General features: G+C 34.4%; 1 protein-coding gene across 18 annotated transcripts in view; it reads left to right on the top strand.

Moving 5' to 3' along the window:
• Positions 1-22,180, top strand: part of RhoGAPp190 (Rho GTPase-activating protein 190) — a 178,655-nt gene that overhangs the window by 98,939 nt on the left and 57,536 nt on the right. For 9 of the 18 annotated variants that reach the window (XM_083117880.1, XM_083117883.1, XM_083117895.1 and 6 more), the window contains 5 exons: positions 527-652; positions 6,992-7,036; positions 9,599-9,616; positions 10,609-10,757; positions 18,916-19,083. In XM_083117880.1, coding sequence (XP_082974006.1) covers positions 527-652; positions 6,992-7,036; positions 9,599-9,616; positions 10,609-10,757; positions 18,916-19,083 — 506 coding nt within the window. The remainder of the gene's footprint in view (positions 1-526; positions 653-6,991; positions 7,037-9,598; positions 9,617-10,608; positions 10,758-18,915; positions 19,084-22,180) is intronic. The other 9 variants (XM_083117889.1, XM_083117896.1, XM_083117897.1 and 6 more) reach the window with 5 other exon arrangements.

The raw sequence follows: 22,180 nt of genomic DNA, 5'->3' as shown, positions 1-22,180 counted from the left end.
AAAATATATCTTTCAGAGACTAAAATATTTCGATCAGCATTTAACATGAAATTTATACTAGTTGTAGAGATCAAGATGGCAGTGTACATGCACATGTGCTGTAAAGTTATTAATTTTTGCATTTGGGGGCCGGGAGTGCATGATTCATATTGCATCCATCATCTGTGTACATTTTATTTTGACATTCATTACATGTCTTTTGTAAATGTACAATTTTTAATTTTTTAAAAATCTGGTTGCGGTACATAGTCTTTTAATGTGATTAGTAAACTGACAATCATGATTCATAAATGCACATGTATTACGTAAAACACAAATAGGTACATAATTGTAATATTCAGATATAACATTTGACCACACAAAAATTAATTTCATTGTATTTTTTTGAATACTGTACATGTAATTGAAGCAAGATAATTCCTTGAAAATGGTGGAAATATACAGTTATTTTTTGTGTGTGTACATATATATGTTTGACACGTTCAGTAGTAACTGTCTTCTTCATGTTGCATTATTCGTTATTTAGGGTTTCAGGTGTATCCCCCACCCACAACTCCCCCTGAGCCAGCACCTCCTGATAACCCTCCACGTCGGCTGGTGAAAGCCACAACTCTGCCAACGGGGTCACACACAAGTCTGGATGAGATTACATGTAACTTTCCTTTAACTGTGTTCACAGCATGATAAATGTTTTAGAGATTAGAATGTGCTTTCGTCCCCAAGAAGCATTGGTGTTATGTGTGGCATGAAGCTCATGTGTGCCATTGAAACTTCACTTTTTTACTTTATTGAGCTATATTCTTTATTCAGATATAACAGGTTTCACTATTTCTGATTTTGAAGAAGTACTGATAAGTTAGTGCAACAATTACCGAGCATTTTAGAAGCCTACATGTTAAGTATTGCATTGCCGATAATTTTCTGTGGGTAGGAGGGGCATTACTTGACCTGGCGCTTAAGCTGCTGTTTCTTATTTGTTAAATACTCCAACAAACCTTTATTGTCATCAAAATCAGTACTTTTAGATAAAGTATAGCTTGATTTTCAAACAGGCTATGTATTACAATCCTGATGCAAGTTACACGTAAATTTCTCTTTCGTTGCGTAGTCAGACTTTATGCTTCGCAGGAAGAATCATGGCTTACATGAAATCAATTACATTGTAACTTTTTTGATCACGATGAGTTTATTATGCATGGCAGTATATTCAGGTGGGATCTACAGTTCGTAGATATGATCACAGTTATGCTTCATCAGACAGTTTAAAACTCTGGCAACAATTGAGAAAGTTCTGCATTGCACTTAGGCATATGCATGAATTTTTTTTTTAGTATATAAGTTGTTGTACATGTAATAGGTAAGTGATAACAGCAAGAGGAGTACGTACAGAATGAAGCAGCATATTATTTTATTGCATCATTGTACTGTAAGGAAGAGGTTACTCTGAGTGGATTCTTAATTGGAAGGGGATGAACACATTTTATGCTACTTTTTTGTTGCTCAGATTTCACTGCAGGATTCTTCCCTACCTGAAATCCTTCTAAACACAGTCAATGTTAAAAGGAAGTCTGGAAACAACAGAAGGGCCCATTGTACAGTCATGGATACTTCTGGATTGTAATGATCCCGTAGACTTTCAATGGAATCATTACAACCCAGAAGTGTCTGTGACTGTACCATTATGTTCTCTCTCTCCTGTACAATTGAAGGGCACAGGGTAAAAATAAAGTCCACTTTTTAACTTTTTACCAGAATTTAATTTGAAGTTTGAAAATGCTAGAAAACGAGGTAGAAAAAACACACAGACCTGATTTTGTGTGGTTACATTTGCAAAGTCTTCTTCTAACAGAATATTCATATTACATTAATACTCTACATTTCTAGGTTCTACAGATAAAGTCAGAAAATGCACATTTGTGTAGAAAAATAACATTTGTTCAATTCTCTTCTACATGATAGAAAATCAAGTCGTGATAAGAGAATGAAGTCAATGGAAAGTAAAGCTGAGCACTTTCTAAAGAAAACCTCTTCAAAGACTGTAGGTCATTATACTTTGTTGCAGAAAGTGGAATTAAACTTAAATATGCAGCTCCCACTTCCTGTACCAGAGTTGTTGTCAACAATGACATAGGATTCCCACAAACTATGGTTCTCGAAGAGTTTCTGTATATAACCAATTCTCGAATGTCTCCTTTAGGCAACATTTCATCCTGTATTCCTTATTGAGAAGTGAAATACATGATCTGAACATGTAAGCACTTTGTTTATTTTTGTCACCAAGTACAGTGGAACCTTGATTTTACATTTTTCAGGGGACCAAGCTGAAAAAACTTGAAATGCGGGAAAATGTAAAATTGAGGAAAATTTTATAGCATTTGCTTTATTGGGACCGTGAATATTGAATGTTTAATGTGGGAAAATTTAAAACTGAGGAACGTAAAATCGGGGTTCCACTGTGTATTGAAATCACTGAGCATCATGTTTTGCAATTTTCTTGAAACACCTGTTTCCAACACTTGAACTTTTCGCATGGATCATTGTAGTACTAATGCTAGCATTTGTAATTCTATCATGTTTTGACATTTTCTTTGATCTACTTGGATAAGGAGTAGCATTTTTATCACTGCAATCATTAGAATCACTCATTTTTGCATTGAAACTCTCAGTGCCCTTCCAGTTACCTTATTTTAACAACACTAACTTTAAGAGTGCAAACATGGAGAGATTCTTTATGTACTGATATGCACCTTTTTGCTGTACGTGTTGTTCGAAATCTTGGGGGGAATTATGAATCACCCTGTACATTCAGACTTTGTTTTTCCCCTGCATGCCCTTTTTTGATCTTGGTTTCTATGGGACTGAGAGTATTTTCATAAGAATTAGGCATGTTGAAATATAGTACTTTATCCCTGTAATAGCATAGAATCAAGAACCCAATTTTCACCAAAAGTGGACTTTGGTACACCCTTCAATTGTTCAGACAGAAGAGCTTACATTTAAGAGTACTACTAGGATTGTTATTTCCATATTCATAAGCATTATATTGCTCCATCTTGTTCTTCTGTTATATCTGGTGATACACTATATTTATTACCTACACATACTTGAATCCTTGTTTTTCCTAATGTGTCTTTCTTTTGGTGTGGTTGTTAAAATAAAATGCAGAATAGATTAATCTTGATGCATTCAATTCCAAATGCAACATAGTTTGTGAATAGGATAATTTAAGATAGTTTATTTGTAGACAGCATGGCTTGTTTAGGCAGAAGTATCTTCTCAGTTACAACAAAATTTATTGAAAGAATGCAGAAATGAATTTTGAAACTATCAAAACATGTTTATGAAGTGAAATATGATGAGATGACTAATGAACATCAATACTTCAAGAATTAAATTCCTTGCACAGTTCCTGTTTTGGGTGTGCTACTTTCCTTCTTTTGTTAAGTTACATTTCAGCTATAAAGGAAGTAAGATTTCATGGTATCAAGCTACATGAAAAGAAGAAATATTTTTGACAGCCTAAAGGATGAAACTGCCATGCCAATTTGCATCAAATTTACAGTACATGATAATTCAAAGTTACAGTGAATATATTACAGAACCAGCCTCCTGTAGTACATACTCCTATAACACTTTTACTTTTTAATTTTTCCTCCCATTTAAGAAGATTAATTTTATTAACAAAGTTTTTTTTTTTTTGAGATTTCCATGTATAACCTAATTAAGCACAAGGAAAGTGTACAGTTCTTGTATTTTTGCAAAAAAGAAAAGATTAACATTTGTCAATTCAATTTTTGTTGCATTCTGCAATAATTTTGAAGCTGAAGAGTGTGAACATTCTTTCCACAGATGCTATAAAAATACAAAATATTGTTACTTGTAGATGTTGTTTTTATTATAAAGTTTGTTAAATTTAATAGTATAGGCCTGTAAAGCCATGGGTTATGTTAATAATAGTATAGTGCAAAAGTAATATTAACACTTGAAAACATTGTGAAGGTGTGCATGAAAAATAAATAGCATAGAAACATTTATGGTGCTGCTATTGTGAAAATAGTGCAGACTTCGTCTTAAAACATAAGGTTTTTTTCACAACAAAGCATAACATCTAATCTAATGAACATCAAACTTGGGGTAAAATTTTCTCGGCAGCTTTATTTCTGCTCTGCCATGTGCAAGTCCCAGGTTCAATTTTCGGGGTGGGTGATCTAAGACCAAATTTTTCCCAGCCTGTTCCCTGCACAAAGTGGCTCTGGGGCTCACCCAGCCTCAACTAAATGTGGATAACGGTGGCTAGAGCATGGTGGTGATCACATCCCCTCCAACATGGCTGAGATTGATATAATGTGTGGACTCTACCCCCACATCAACAAGTCCATTTGGATATTGGTAGAGCAACTGTAGAAAAACTCATTGCTCCAAAATTCTGTAAAGGTAAATAGTTGCAATAGCTTTATCATAGAAAAAACATAGATTTGCTATTAATAACTAGAGTAACTAGAGAATGCTAGTTTTAAGAATTGGGTAAAGTGTTTGACTTTTATATGTGTCCCTTGTCTAAAATGGGCAAAGCAGCATGTGGTCAAATTACATCTACCTCGTACTGCCTGAGAAAAGGTTTAAATGAACTAACCACAAATAACATTCTAACATTGACTTGCATGACAAAAAATCAGGTGTACAGTTTTCTTTTTCAATAACTTCATTTTTTGAAAGAAGGTAAGCTAGATGTTGCGTTCTTTCTCTATGATGATCCATAGCTCAAATATATTAATGAATGTGAACAAAATCTCAGGTTTATATGTTGGCATTACATATTTGAAATATTGTATATTTGCTGTTACACTAGATGTTGTTAATGTTTGAAGGGAATATTGTATGGTCGTTCAAAAGCCTGTTTGCTGCCAAGTGTCAATGATAGATCAGGGTGGCTACTCAACAGGAGGAATTCTGGGAATTATGCGTGAATTTTTGGCTCCGGGAATTCTGTGTGAATTTTTTGCCATAGATGTGAAAAATTGCGACTCTTATTAATCCAAATTCCATTGAATTTATACATATTTCTGAGGCAAGAATTTTACAGTTTAGCTTTTATTTTTATCAAGAAAGGAGGAAAAAGCTGCATGGAAAATAAAACAATTTGTGTACTTCATTAGTGTCATTTGCAGAACAATCTATCTGTCAGATGAAAGATTATTGCAAGATATATCATCTTGAAGTTGATTAGGTAAATTTGAGTGTGAAATTCTTATACAGTTAACAATTTTCGTAAATTAGTATATCCCGTAACATTTCTGATGAGTTTGTAGATATATTTCGAGTCTGAGTATGTGAAATGGTAAATGTAAACTCTGCACCTTAAACTAAATATTTTAAATATATATACTGTTTAATTTAGTTGAATATTGAGTTGAATTAGAATTTTTATATACAGTAGGTGCCCTCTAGTTTGAGCACCTCAGAACCAAACCGTAGGCCAAACTAAAAAATGACCAAACGAACCGAAGTTATGCAAAAAAGACCAATAAATCCTATAAACGATACGGCCATACATTAAAATTAGTTATATGGTAGTTTAAACCATGTTTAAGTGTATTTTACTGTACAAAAAACAAACTACATCTGGCCTACTTAGTACTTGCCAACAACGTGATGTTTTGTTGTTGTCAGGTGTCGTCTACTTTCTTTACTTTCACCCACAAATGCAATTGTTCATAGCTGGTTCATTAAGTATGAAAATGAAATGAAAAACACAAAACACAACGGTGAACACTGTCACTTATTTATATGAGACAATATACAAATATGGGGCGGGTCGAACCAACCGAAGCCAAACAAGAGGGCGCCTACTGTATGTTGAAATCACACAGACCCTTTATATTGTTTATATGTTTTTGTGTGTGTGGGTAATGAGAGGCTCAAATAGGTTCAAATATAGAGAACTTCTACTTTTACCCTTTAATTTTTCAAAAGTTCGCCTTGAAATCCGACAATTATACTTGAATTTTACCATGGTCCTAGAGTAGTCACCCTGTAGATGTATTCTTATAAACCTGTCAGTTTTATCACTTGTCTCTAGATGGGAGTTGTATCATGACTGGTTCCTTTTTTGGGAATATTAATTTAATTAGCATGTGATCTGTCTGTTTCACTATAGGGATGTATTCTGTGTCAATTTTCTGGAACTATTGTATCTATTGGTATGTATAGGGTAAAAATCAAGTCAAAGGTTTTTCTTCTAATGCTCATACTTCAAGATCAGGATCTTCTATCAACAAGTTATATAAAATGGTAGCTTTATAGATGTAAAGCTAGAGTATAAGATATTCTTGGAGTACTGCACATCCATCACTTGAAAATGATCACTATGCAATGAACTTTCAGGTCAACAAAGAGGGAAATTATGGTAAGGAATATGGTGTTAATACTGGAATTTTTGTATGTGGGGTCAACATGTTTTTTTGTGTGTAATTGTTTGAATAAGTCAAAAGCTTTGTGTATGGAACCATTCTTTGTCTGTTTGTGTGTTTTGAATTTTTGAAATCTCAATATTGTCTTTAAATATTCTTCAAAATTAAAGTTTTTTTCAGCAGGTACTTATGCTTAGGTCATGAATATAAAATGTTTACACAGGAATTTTAAAGAAATTCTGTTGAAGAAAGACCTTTATATTTAAGAAAATTTTGTTTGTAATAAACAAGTTTATAGATGATGTAATTTTAAACTGTTTGTTCCATGCCGCTTCATGCAGTAATAACATTGAAATTCAGAGGTGCAAAGTACACTCACACTTTAGTTAAAAATATAACAATGTTTTGAACGTGTGTGAGCATTAGTGAATACCCATTGAGACACTCGTTCATGCACACACACACACAGAATTGATTGTTACTGATGACACACAAAAATAGCCATAGGGCAATTGATAATTTGGATCACATTCTTTGACCATTTTCTTTTCTGAAGAAACTGTCCTTTTTTCCTCTTTTAGCTGACATCAGTGGTTCACGGGAATCATTGGCTACTCGTGACTCAGGTGAAATACTTTGCTAATGTCATGCATTTTTTTGAATGTGAAGTTCATGTAGTTAGCAGCTTGATGTTACACAGTTGTTGGATTCATCTATATTTTTGTTTACGCTAATTTTCAAAATCAGTTTTTCATTTTATTTGTGATTAGTGTGCATGGCTTTTATTATTTATGTAATTCTTAACCATTGTAGTTTGACCAAGTGCTTGTTTACAGTGTGGTTCTTATATGGTACTGTTGTAGATTTGTAGCATCAACAAAACACACATAAATAACTGGTTATTAAAAATTTGGTAGAAAATTGCAGTTTTGATGCCCCCTTCGTCACACACCTTTCCCCTATTGCATTCTCTGCCAGTGCTACCAAATCGAGCAACTGACTTTACCACCATGGTTTCTACCTGTTGGATGGAAATAGAACTTTCTTGTTATTGATTATGCACAGACATGCCAATAGTATCACTCGTGCCAATATCTGAAGATATTAATTCAAATTGAATTACTGGAACCTTTCCGAAATATTTCCTCTGAATTATGCATAATTCTCTTAATTATATGCCAATATTGTGAGGAGAAAAGTATTTCTCTAATAAAGGACAGCTATTTTAATATTTAAATTATTAGGAACAGCTATGTTCAATTTTTTTTAGTTACATGTGGGTAGATTTGTACTACTTCTGTATTAACCTCAGTTGCTAAAATAATAGATTATTACTGTCTATATTAATTTCAATTTCTCTGTGCGCCAAATTTGGACAGCATGTGCCAGTATAGAATTTTTAGCTATCACATTAAATTTGGTTGAAATCTTCTGTTTGCTTTCAGGCCATTTTAATATATTTTTTTATCATAGTTTTATATGATTGTGCACATTGAAAAAATGTAGAATGTTATATTTTGTTTGCTTAAACTGTACAGTACTTTTCAATAAATTTAACTGATTGAAGCGATTGGAACTTGAACAGAAATTCATTTCACAAATGGCTCTAAGAAAAATATTTCCTGTATGTTCTGATTTTGGACTTTCTATTCTTGTGTTTGTGTTTGCTTAATTTATTATGTCATTTTTTAACCCATACTGTACTGATAAATTTAAGAGCATGGCATGTGTGTAGTAGTAGAATAATGAAAAGTGTGCAATTTAGATGGCTGAGTGGATACCACTTTAAACTGACACTGATATTAATGCTGATATCTTTACTTGTTGTATCTAATACTTAAACATTGTAGGCAAGGAGCCCTGGGTTCGATACCTGTTGGAAGCACATAGTGGTTCAGTTTCCACTGAATAATGTAGACTTAAAACTCAATTTAAAACTCAAATATTCATAATTTCAGAATAATAAGAATACTTTAATACCAACATCAATTTATTTGTACTATACTGGTGCAAATTTAGTGAAAATTTCCAGCATATTTACTCCAGAAAAGTATCGGCTGGTATTAATGACTAATACACTGGTATTGACTCAGCCCTACAATTTAGATTTATGTTAAAAAATGTAATAAGATGCTACAAACACACGTTGCAGGCTTAATTGCCTGGAAATACTATTACTGTGATAACAACTTGTTTTTTTTCTATAAAATAAGGAATACAGTAAAGTAATGAAGATAAACACTTTTGAAAACTTCATCATATTAATTGTAGTTTCATACTTCAAATGTAGCTCTGATGACATGTATTTATGGCCAATAGTGAATGCATCCATCACTTTCAAAAAGAGTGCTTTTAAGATTGTTTTCCAATTGAATCATGTTGCGTTTCTATTTTGTTTTACAGAAATTGATAGTAGAATTATATTTTGCAGCTCTAAGCAGCTTAGCAGTTCTCTCAGGTTGCCTACTAAGAATTAAACATAAATATTTTTATTGTTAAATATCTTCCATGAACCACTGCCAGAAATTTTGGTACTTAAATTTGAGAAACCTGTACATACTAAGACTTTTTTGGGGGGGGGTCAAGATATGAGCAGTTCATATGCATGACACAATTACACTGGATTACCAAAAGGTTGCACGTGCATTAGTAATTTCATAAAATTTCATCACACTACCCACAATACAGATAAATGAAAATTGCAGGAGAATAATATGTAAAATCATTCATTGTTTTCTAAATGTCTGTTTTGTTTCTTTGGATATAATAACTGTTTAAACAACTTCCGGCATACAGAGAAATTGAAATACTTATTCAAAAGTTGATTCACCCAAGTTTCAACAATTTTTTACTAGTAAACTACCAACTGACTCCAGACTTTGCGAGACTGTGTATATTACATCTATTCCCATCATTCACATTTTTGTTAACTTACCTGTAAAGCAGTTTTCAGTGATATGTATATGTTCTCACATGCATACACATTTACACAAAATTTGCTTATTATGAAGTAGAAATGATATCCCACATATGAAATAATAGTTTATAAGTTAAGGAAATTTTGCTTGAAAGTACTGCTGTCTATTTTCCTGAAATACTAGTCTGCATGCACAGTGTGAAAGTTCATTTGATGAGCAGTTTGTAGAATACACCTGTAATAATGTTTTCTTTCTGATTTTTTTCAAAAGAAAGTGGACTTTACACAGGTGAATATAGGTATATTTTGTGCTAGCATAATATGCATTTTCATTTTATTTTTTTGTGCATATATGTAAGTATTGCCTTTGTAACGGATAATGCAATTAACACGAGCAAACTGTCACACATGAAGCACTTTCATAAAACTACATTTTTTGTAACTGTCAATACATTGGATGTAGAGCAGGGGGCAAAGGATTATTATACAGGCAAAGAATGAGATGTTCCAGTTTTCTCGTGTTCTTTATGCGTCTTCAATGGTTTTGTGGTGGTTCTCCTACCAATTCTCCATACATTTTGTTACAGGATTTATGTAACTCCAACCTTTTAAGAGAAGCTGTCAGCCTATTTGTTTTTCTTACATTTGTTAGAATTTAAATATATGATGAAATGACATGTCATTCTATTAAGGTGTGTGTCTTCAGTATGTTGTGATGGGCTGCAAACTTGCCTTGCGAATGCATCATCATGTTTACAATCCATTTACAAAAGAAATTAACTTTTTGTGTAGCGCATGGATAGTGCTCTCATCTTTGGTGCAAATGATCTCAACACCTACCTGTAGTATGCATTTTTGGTAATTAACAATTGGGGAATAACTTCAAATATGGAAGTTCACTTCAGTCAGGAAAGCTAGTTAAAATTGTAATGAAAAGTGCATGCTGAATCAACCAAATACTGCCTGGTAGACATTTGTGCTTCCATTGGGTTGAGCCTTAAAACAAAAAAACAATAAAAATGTATTATTAATGAATAGAGGCATTCCTTATTCTCTTACTGACATATCTTTTCATTCCTGAATTGTCAAACATTAAAATTCGTTAGTAGTATAATAGTACACTGTTATCTTAGGGATTTTTAGATAAATGGACTGTTGTTTTGATGAGAAATAATAATGGAGATGAAATATTCGAACTGATTTTCAGTATTTTATGCGGACTTAACAAAATCACATTTTCATTTTGATTCACAGGATTGAAAATATTCATATTCATTGCAGGATGGGTCGATGATTCCGTGTTCTTACACCGAACTGACAGAGAAGACGAGATGTGGGTTACTTCATATGGCCAGCATGCTTTCACTACTGGAAGAAGACACATATCATCATCAAAAACTAGACCTAAAGGAAACAGCCAGACCTTAAAGGTAAGTGTTTGTAGTACCTTTACTACTTGAGTACCTTTTTGATTTAATGGCAAAGAGAAGTACATTACATCTCTACGAGGTGATGTTTTATATGCATGCATAGTCACATGTTTTGTGAATCACTTAGTTGATTTCAAATGGAATTTTACAGACACACTCAGCATAACTACAACAAACCATACATGCAAATTGTATCTACTTTCAGCTCATGTGGGTGTACTTGTAATTGACCAGAACTGGTCAGTTATCATGATGGATATATATCATTAAACTTAAATAAAATATTATTTCTGATGCTTAAAGTGGAAACCTGTTTTACACGCGAGTCAACTAACTGATAACTGCTATAGCAAATTATAGTCAGTTTTGTTTCAATCTGCTGTAGTAAGGATATTTTTTAACTTAACTGTCCAAGGTATGAACCATGCATGACCATGATAAAAGACAAGGGGCACTGGTATTTACAGAAAAAATAAATCTCAAAAGAAGGATGCTATACTTCACGATGAAACTTGTGGCATAAGACTGATGGATCCATAGTTACGGGTGTATTTTGCAGTCACCTACAACCGGAATGTTGGCAAAACAACTAGGCATTGCACCTGTAATGACTGCAACCACATAAGTGTCAAATGCCAATTATCAGCTTGAATTTATGCAACCAAATGAGAAAAATTATAGAGGACACATTTTGTAGGGGCACGACAGACATATGTACATGAGGACAGCATACACACAATTTTTTATACATCGCAAACAAAAACGCAATATAAGAGTGTGAAAAATGCCACATACACACATTGGTCCACTTCATTGTGATGTGTTGTCACAAGAGTGTGTTGAATATCACACAAGAAAATCAATGTCATACGCATTACAGAATAGGAGGTGCATATCCTGTAAGACAAACCCAGTAGTCTTCCATGCATATTGAAGTACAGATTGATAGTGTGGTACATTCACCTAATTGCATATAAAATAAAGCAACTTGAAAATGACATTGTATCAACTAGGGCTGAGCTGATGCCACTGAACCAATACTTATGCCGATAATTTTACTAATTCCCAGTGATACTGATTCTGATACCTGAAAATGCATATCATAAATCTTGTTATGTAAGAATTTCATTGGAACTCTCCCATGTGATTCTACCTGTTTTACATTAAAATATTCATTATTAATCTTAGCGGATGGCCGGTTTCGAATTACACCACTGAAATTATGGTGTTCCTGATGGTTGCTTTAGATTGAAACCACCTACATGTGGCAGCAATTAACACGTCATTTCTTGAAAACTACAGACGATAAGTCATTGTCTTTTTTTGTTCATTTATATACATATGAAGGTATGGTATACTGGAATGACAAAACAATATAGCCTATCCATTGTTGCTATTATTAATATTTGTATATTGAAAATGTATTATATCCCACTCCACATTATGGGATAGATTTTTATAAATGGATTATTTACTCTTCAACCACTACATTTTAACTATATATTTTACTTTTACACGTAATAATGACCAAAAAAAAAACATGTTCACAGTGTGCGACAATCAGGGGTCCAGTGGGAAACATCCACTTTTCAAAATTCCCCAACAATTCTGATTTTCTAAAAGAATCTGCATATTTTCTTTTTTTCTCAAAATTGGGTGACAGGCACTACATATCCTCAAAGAATGATCTTTTGTTGTGATTCCCTGCAAATTTGGTCCATCCAGCATCCATAGGGCTGATGCTATATGCCATTGTTATTGGCAAATACCGATACAGGACAGTGTGTGTGTGTTGAACACATCACCTCCACTATGACTGAGATTGAGAATGTGTGGAACCCAACCTCCACACTCCCTGCCTTCATGGCATGGTGCAATTCACAGGCAATATATTTACATTTGCTTTACCTTTATTTGAAACTATTAACTTGCATGCATTCTGCTTTTTGTGCATTATAGTTTATTTGTTCTGGATTTTTAGAAATAAAAACCAACCAAAAAAAACATTGGCACAATCAGTCAGCATTGCGTTGTGGTTTCGATTAGAATATTAGATGAAACGATATGAGAATTTCAAATATTGATGCACATGAATCTGAGCAGAATGGGAATGATGTGTTTTCCTTTTAATTAATACATGTGATCAAAAATTAATAAATTATTTTCATACAAGTACTGTAAGAAGTGTCATCAGATGATGTGTACACAGACAGCAGAACTGCACAGGATGCCCAGGCCATAGTCTGGTTATTGTTTTGAAAAGCAATGACAATTATAATACGTGATAACCATTCTCAGTCCTGCATGCAACTATATCTTGAAATAAGTCAATGGTACACCATACCTGCACCTTTTTATAGGTGACAATAAAACAAATAAGATTTTATTTTAATGACAGAAATTGTGTGTGTACTAAGATGCATGCATGGTTACTTTGGAATGTACCACAATATTTTGAATACTTCTTAATGATAAACACAATAACAATAACACACCAAGTAATTAACTTGAAGAGTGCAACGGAACCTTTCTTCCAAGAAAAGAAGAGCACTGGATAAGTGCATAGCAATAAAAACAAATTTTTAAATTAACGTACAGTATATAATGAAAGCCTGCAATTGCTGCTAATTGTGAAACATTTATTGGTAACTAATATATTACAGACAACAAATATCGAATATTTAAGTTATTGCCATGTATATGCAATAGACCAGGATGGACTGATATGAAAATTTTGTTGATAACTGTAAACTACCAATTAAAAATGTACTGATACAGAATGCTGATATTCTACCAACCTGATATAAAATGCCAAATGTTCCTTACAGAACATTAACCTCCTTAATTAATGTATGTAACCAGTAAATTGCAGGTTTTGCCTGATGGCACAGAGGTAACTTTGTTGCCTTGTAATCAAGGGGTCGTGGATTCAGTACCAGGTGGAGACACGTACAGGTTCAGATCCAACTTTAAACTGTGGGTCCAGTCCCAATTAGTATTTCTGTACATAAAGTGGACTTAGAAACAAACTCAAACAAAAAAAAAAAGCAGGTTTTGCCTTTGAAAAATGACGTGCACATATACATTCACTTTACAAACCATGACATGAATTATATTTTTGTATTCATGAAAGATATCCTGCACCATGGCCGTACAGTCTAAGGCATCATGCTTTGGGCTCCGGCTACGGGATGCATGCAGGTTTGAGTCTCCTGAGGGAAGCTAACAACTTTTTTCCTGAGATTTTGACCTGTGTATGGGACTGGTGACCACCCACCATCTTGAGGAAATTGGGGAGCTACGAATGAGTAGTGTAACCCGGTCATAGAAACCTACAACAAGGACTGGGTGTTCGTTGTGCTGACCACATGTCACCCGTAACTGGTTGGATGATCTGCCACCTCAGCCAGCAGTCTGTAGGTAGGCCCTGGCCTTCATGGGCTGTTGTGCCACAGGTTATTATTATTATTATTCATACAATTTTCAGAATTTTGTCAAATATATATGAACAGTAAAATTGTTGGTAATGTTACTGATACTGATACTCTTAACCGATGATGCTTGAAAATTGTAACAATTAAAAGTTTTTCAGAATATTGACCAATATTAGTAAGTGAGTATTCTATTCTGATTATAAATGTCAATTTACCAGAGTTTAGCTTTAAGAATATATATAAAATATATATATAATGGATAAAAGCAAGGAGGGCCAAAAGGGCTAAGTAAAAATCAAAGAAGGTAACAGGAAACACTCACCGGACAGTAGAAAAATTCAAAATTTTCGCTAACTTCATAGCATCATCGGTGTGAGGAGAAAGTTCCATCTCTCACACCGATGATGCTACGAAGTTAGCAAAAATTTTGAATTTTTCTACTGTCCGGTGAGTGTTTCCTGTTACCTTCTTTGATTTTTACTTAGCCCTTTTGGCCCTCCTTGCTTTTATCCATTATATATATATATATATATATATTAAATAAAACATGCTTTGTAATAACAAAATACAGTTCTTTCACATAATATTTGTACAAAATCCATAGAGACTTTGAATTTAGCGTAACTTCCAGGATAATTAGACTCCGCGAATTTGTTGCGTGACATTTTTACTGACCCCACAAATGATCAAAATGCTGGAAAAGTATTGGCAAATAAAATTCAACCAATACATCAACATCAACATTGGTATCAGCTCAGTCCTAGAAGAAATGAATATAAATCCACTCTCTCCAGAAAACATCCAAATACTTTAACTAGTTCCGTTTACCCATGTCTGAATTGAATATTGAGCACCATGTGCTAACTATAATATTAGAGATGCTATTCTTAGTGAATGTTTGTCACACAGTGTTTATTCAGAAGATGGCATGTTTACACACATTAATTTGTATGCTTCAGCATGAAAGACTCCCAAAGTAAATTTCATAATGCATGCAGTTTTCACATGCAAAGGTCAAAATGGTTACCATTTTGACTTTTTATTTTTGTTATGTTTCTACAGTGTTATTTGTATTATTAGAAACACCATTCTTGCAATGTACCCTTAACATCCCCCCCTATTTTCCACCAACATTTAGAGTAGTTTCATTGTTACCCTATTTAGACACCAAAACTGACTGAATTTTTGTAATTCAATGTTCAACTACTTGGAACTGAAAAGAGATTGCCATTTGTCATGAGTTGTGGGTTTGAGAGCCAATGCACATATTGAACAGTAAGGGGAAGAAGGGAGTTAAGTCAGATAAACTATTTCACTGCATCTAATTTTATACTTTGCATCGTAAAACAATCTGCTTGAAATTTTAATTTCTCTTTGGACATGTTCATAAACAAGACCTTCCCTGCTTGCCTAATAGTTAAAGATGGTGTGTAAAGAGGTCTTGTTTTGTGTTCCAATAGGCACATTGAGTAAGATGTGCTCTAAAACTGCTTAGCATTTTTGTATGAAAGTAAACATTAATTAAAATGCTAAGGTTTCATGTGAATTGGGAGAATGTATTTAAAAGAACACTGAATAAGTCCATAAAATAATAGAGAATGAATGAATCTAGAGTGGATGGATGAAAAAAATGCAAGAGTGAATGTTTGATGGTAGGTAAGTAATACATGCAATGGTGTATCATGCTAAGAAACTGAAACATTGCACATGTTTTCTAATAGTCACAATGGTTCACTTCATAAAATTGTGCCAGAATTCATAATAACTCATGTGCATTGAAAAATATAGAGTAACGCATTTTGTCAGGGTAGTGTTGTTTTGTATAATTATAAAATTACATTATTTTTTTAGTAGTAATGTTTGTTACTCAATCTTTATTATCCCTTATTTTCATGTTGTTCACAATTTGTTTTTAATGTAACCGGTTGCTCTATCTCTTTACTTAAGTTAAACATGTTTAAAGCTTGACTTGAAGTAAAACAAAGGTATTTTTCAAGTTGTACAAAGAATACAAAACTCAGTTTACCACTTGTGTTCTCTTGTGTGTGTTTCAGAAAATATTTGTTTATGAGCAGGTTGTCTCATCATTTTTGTGTAGTTGGTGTTTAGAAAAAAGGCCACCTAGTTATTTCCCCCACCTCTGTTACCATCACCGCAGTGGATTCTTATTCAGAACACATCAAAACATTTGTCATAGTTCCAATTATTATTGTTGTTATTTTTCTTGCTTTGTTATTTTTGTCATTTGAGGTAAATGATGGACTAAGTCCATACTTCTTTCATTTACCTTGCAATAGAAACTTGATTGCTCTAACTGGTGTGTTTCCTTTTTTTCTTTTTGTTAATTTTCTGTAGATAGTAAAAATATTTACGATCAGTAGATTGTTCAACTTCTCAGTGACTGATAATAGCATTTATGTTAAAATGCCCTGATATATGTTGCTTCACTTGTGCAAAATAGCTAGATGTTAGTTATTTGCTGCATGTAAAATATTTTGTTGCCAGTTGAGACATTTCACCTTGTATGAGAAATATCCTATACATTACTAATTGCCATAGAGTATGAACTTCCTGCATGTTATGCTTTCAAATAACTTGGTTTTATTTTAGATATACCATGTTTCTGACTCTTGCTTTGAAATTAGGAACTAATAGGTCGCCCTAGCGAGGGCTTAGCAATACAGATTCCATGTGAAACTCGAGATGTACCTTTCTGGCTTTTGTGTATAAAGTTGACCTAACTTTTGTATTTGGCATTAAGAAATTTACTTCTCAAGGCATTCAGAGTGCACAATTATTTTGTTTGATAGAGCTCATACCAGTGCATATGTACAAGAATATCAAATAACAATCACAATACATTTGTCTGCAATATCGGTCTGTGATAATTATATCAACTTGATCTGAGTGTATGTGAGTGAGTGAGTGTCTGTGTTAGTAGTTCAAAAAATAAGCAAAAGGAAAAAAATACTAAAATGTTAATAGCTTTGGAATGGGAAAATGCAATCTTCAGTCTTTGCAAGACAATATTTATGTGCTTTTCTTTCAAGAATCATGTTGGCTCTTGGATCTGATCTGGCATCTCTTAAAGCAATTTGAATTGTTATAATTCTATCCAAATTCTTGCATGGATCTTAATCCTTGCATGTTCTTGATAATATTGTAGTTTCAATGATTTTTTTTAGCCTAATAGTGTAGTGTTCAATGAATGTAAGTTTCATTATTATTTTTTTAATATTAGTTTCTTTTTCATCTTGCACCAGTTCCTGAATTCTATTGTCTTCACTGCACAGTTCTGCAATTCCTTTCTAAAACCATGATATGGGAACAGTGATATGGAAGCAATTCCGGTGTTAATTTCTTTCCGTTCTTCAAGTAGAATTTTGTATCATGTGGAAAAAGTTTTGGGATTCATGTTATTCTCCTTATTGTTATGACCAATTAATTTCAATGGTCCACCACCTTCATTGTGAGCTGGGATGGTCTAATTGGTAGGACATCCGCCTGCCACGTGAGAGACCTGGGTTCAATTCGTAGGGTGGGTGATCTATGGTCAGAATTTTCCCGGCTTTGTCCCTGCATAAAGTTGCTCTGGGGCTCACCCAGCCTCAAATCCATGGATACTTGGGGGCAACCCTGGGTGGGGGGGGGGGAGGGTAATGGTGGCTGGAGCATGCTGCTGATCACATCACCTCCCAAATGATTGAGCTTGAGAATGTGTGGGGCCCGCCCAACCCCCACCTCCCCTAAATGTGCCTTCATGGCACATACCACCTTCATTAAAATGGGTTGTGTAATCTGGGAGGGAGGCTGTATTGCATCACTACATTGCTTAAACTCAGCTGGTAGGATTTCTACCATTTGACAGTGTTGGAGAATGTTACAGTGTGGTGTTGTGCTGCTTGGTGCCACATCCTCCAGCACCACCAGAATTGTAGAAATCAGAACTCCACCAGTTGAGTGTAAACAATTTACTGACATGGTACCACCTCCACCTCAGCTGCCATAACCTATGGCAATGAAGGCAGTGGACCTTCGAAATTAATAAGTCATAAGGATAAGAACGACAACGTGGAAAAATTATATTTTCACTGCGTTTACGTCACCACACCATAGAATTTTGTAGTGATTTTTGCAGGATTGGTTAGCAAGGTGCAACATTTGGTCATTCACTTTGGTATGGGGAACATGGTACATTTAGAATTAAAATCAACTCCTTTTGCTCCTACTTGATAACTTAGTCATGGCCTAAGTTCTGCTGAAGTCTGCATGTTTTGAAGGTTGTAAAAGTTAGAGGTACATTTTTCAGTTGATCCAAGATGTGTAGCACACAAAGTTCTTCACAAATGAGTTTCAAACACTGTGAACCAGAATGCCACACTCGTTCAGTTTCAGTGCAATTTTATGTAGATTTTTGGAAGCACTAAGCATCTATAATGCATAATAGTTCACACATGTGCTATCAGAAATTGATTTTTTAAACATCCTATTTTGAGTGGTCATTGTACAGCTAGAAAACTAGGGGTATTTTTTGTAGGCAACAAGTAACTTACCTAGATGTTTATTTTAATTTGATTAGATAACAAAATATTTTTTGATGGGTGAAATGCAAGCTGTACATATCACTCAAGCTACAACATAAGAACTTAAGTGAAGATTGAGCAACCGACCTGTAGTCAGATTCATTCAGAGCTTAACTTGTCATGAATATGAACTGTTTTCAGCAACCTGGCAAATTGAATTTAAAGGATTACACACTTGTGACTGATGCAATTGCTAGAATGAATGTTGGAGGGAAAGAGGTGATGTTACCAAAATTAAATAAACCCGGTTTTGGACATGCCCCTTTGGCTACACCAGAAAATGTGGATTTAGGATCTGAATATGCCCAGGTAAGCAGAATGGTAGAGTTCTACCACCTACCTTAGGAGGAGAATGTGAACATACTTCTAGGATGTAATTCAAATACCCGCAATCTGTTACGTTTACTGCAGACTTGTTAATTGCTGAATGAAAATTTTGTTCTGCCGTTGAGCCAGTGAACCCTCGCAAAACAATTTCACACTTAATAAGTTGATTTTCATATTGTACCATACCCACAAAAGAATATGTGAAGCTGAATTATTCATCATTTATGTTCATTCATTTTGTTTTACGCTATATGATGGTCATGGATTGAAACAAAAACATACAAGGTGTGGCTAGAAAAAAACCGGACTGTTGCTACAAAATCTTTTATTGGTTATTTTGTACAATACGAACATTATCCTTTTCAAAGTACTCCCCCTGAACTATCGATACACCACTCCATACGAATCTTCCATTGCTGGAAGCAGTGCTGGAAATCATTTTCTGAAACAATGTTCATGACCTCCTTCGCTTTTGTTTTCACAGATTCTACGGTCATAAATCTGGTTCCTTTCAGTGCTGGTTTGACCTTTGAGAATAAAAAAAGTCTCACTGAGTGATATTCGGCGAATAGGGTGGATGTTCTAACACTGCGATCCCATGCTTGGCCAAAAAAGCCTTGACTGACAATGCCGTGTCGACAGGAGCATTGTCCTGATGAAGAATCCATGACTTGCTTTTCCACAAATCAGATCGTCGTCTTAGTCGCTCATGAAGGGTCATCAGCACCATAATGTAATAGTGTTGGTTGTTTTGCAATAGCTTGAATACTCAAGCAATGATCTTTTCGAATCAATTCACCAACATTTGCAATGTTTGATTCAGTTTTTGATGTGCAAGGCCGTCCAGGATGCGAGTCGTCCACGATCACTTCTCGTCCCTCTTTAAACCTTTGAAACCACACAAACACTTGCGTGCATGATAAACACTCATCTCCATATACTTCCTTCAACAAACCATAAGTTTCTGTGGCGGATTATTCAAGTTTCATAAAAGACTTCAAATTGGTATGCTGTTCCACTTTCACACTTAACCTACTTTCCAACGGATCACAGATGTACGGTTCACTTTGTCCACAAGCTACAACGGACCTGATCGCCGTGCACCCTGGAAAATCACACAGTCGATATGCAGGATATCACATTATACACTCATGCACCGCTTGACCTTGACGTGCTTGCCGTTTGTCGACAGCAACATCAATCCGTTTTTTTTTCTAGCCACACCTCGTATAGCAGAGTATAACTTGTGCACCAGTGTTTATACAATTTCATCCAGTGCAGGTACATACAATGTAAAAGAAAAATGGAAGAAAGTAGAGGTGAACAATTTTTGTGCTCAGATCTATATGGGCAACTCTACTATCTGTGTTTTTTTCTAGGAATTTTTGTCAGTTGTGCATTCCCACACACATTACATATTTTTCAGAATAACTTAACACTAGAAGCGCCAGGATTTTTTACTACCTAGAAGTGCCACCTCCGGTCAAAATGACCGGTATTTAAAATTTGACCATTTCTCAAAATGGATATTGCCAATAATCATCTTATTACTAATAAAACAAAATATTTTGTAAAAAAATACAAAAATATCGTGAAACCCAGCGATTTTTATTTTCCATGCACTAATTACAACAATAAATATTAATTTTCTTCAAGGAAATAAGTTTGTCATGAAATTTCACATATTACATTTTTTGCATTTCAGTACCTTTTCTAAACCAGAAACACATTTTCCACAAACATATTTGTTGTACATTGAACAAATGTTACTTGTTTTGTTTTCATTGCACAATGCCACCTGGCATTGATGCCTCTTTCTGGAAACAGAGCCACTTACATTCCGTGCATGTGATATTGATGTTGACAATATTTTATTGGGCTTTGCATTCAAATGTCCTTCTCTGTTCCTCAGCTAATTCTATCAAAAAGTTATGTCTCGTAACGTTCCTCCCTGTGACTGCCTTGTAAACTACCCATTCATTTTTTGCTGCCTGATCTCCGATATTTTAAAACACATGTACAGGCCATCTACGTGATGAAGCACGGACTGAATATTTGCGTGCCATTTGATCAACAACGTCAACAACGCATTTAGTTTTGTTGTAATACTTGATTGTTTCTAGTAGTTTCTTCTGGCTTTGCAAATCTACTTCTACTTCTGAATGCACGGAGCTTAGGAGTAGAAAATTTTTGTTTGGTTTAGCTTGGTATGCACACAGTGTAATGTCCCCCTTTTGTTAGCAAACATGTTTCATACACTTGTGTTCTAATGTTCACAATTTCATTATGAATCTCCTTTCTATTTTTCTTCATAGTGCTAATTAGGCTCGTCTTCTTCTTCTTTAGCTTCTCAGCGAGTTTTAGCGATGTGAAATAATTGTCAGTCGTTACATTTCTACCCGCATTTAGATAAGGTGAAGTAATTCTCAATACAACATTTTCAGGTACAGTAACATTATCATTCCTTGATTCATCTTTCCCAAGATATGGAAAGGCATTGCACATGTATTTGGAATGTACGTCCACTAGCATCCAAAATTTTATACCAAATTTGTCTGGTTTGTTTGGCATGTACTGTGTAAATCTACACCTTGCTTTCGAAGGAAACAATTGTTTGTCAACTGTTAGATTTTCCTCTGGGGTGTAGCAACTCCTACAATTAGCTATAAATTTGTCCCAAATTTCAGAGCACAGTGCAAATTTATCAGTTTGTAATCGTTCAGATCTGGATGATTTTGAATCGAATCTAAGATATTTTATTATTTCCCTGAATCTGTTTCTTGACATTTTTTGTTGAAAGAAAGGTGGCCCCCAAAGTCATTTTCCATAAAAAATCGTAGTCTATAGAACTGCACCCATACACTCCTCTAGCATATAAAATAGCCAGGAAATCGTCAAGTTCTTGTAATGACAAACGCCAGTTGGGTTGCTGCTTTCGAGCTGCTGCTTCTTCCGTACACTTCTGTATGTGTCGAAGCATGGAATCGTCTACAGTAAGATCTGGGTCCTCGACATTGGATTCATTTTCACTAATCTCCTGTAATACTTTCAAATATTCCTCTGGACTGAGGACACATTG

This window comes from Lepisma saccharinum, chromosome 2 (assembly GCF_977018435.1).
Source record: "Lepisma saccharinum chromosome 2, izLepSacc3.1, whole genome shotgun sequence".
NCBI classification, from domain to species: Eukaryota; Metazoa; Arthropoda; class Insecta; order Zygentoma; family Lepismatidae; genus Lepisma; species Lepisma saccharinum.
The sequence above is the reverse complement of the archived record's forward strand: the minus strand, read 5'-3'. Positions and strand labels throughout refer to the sequence as shown.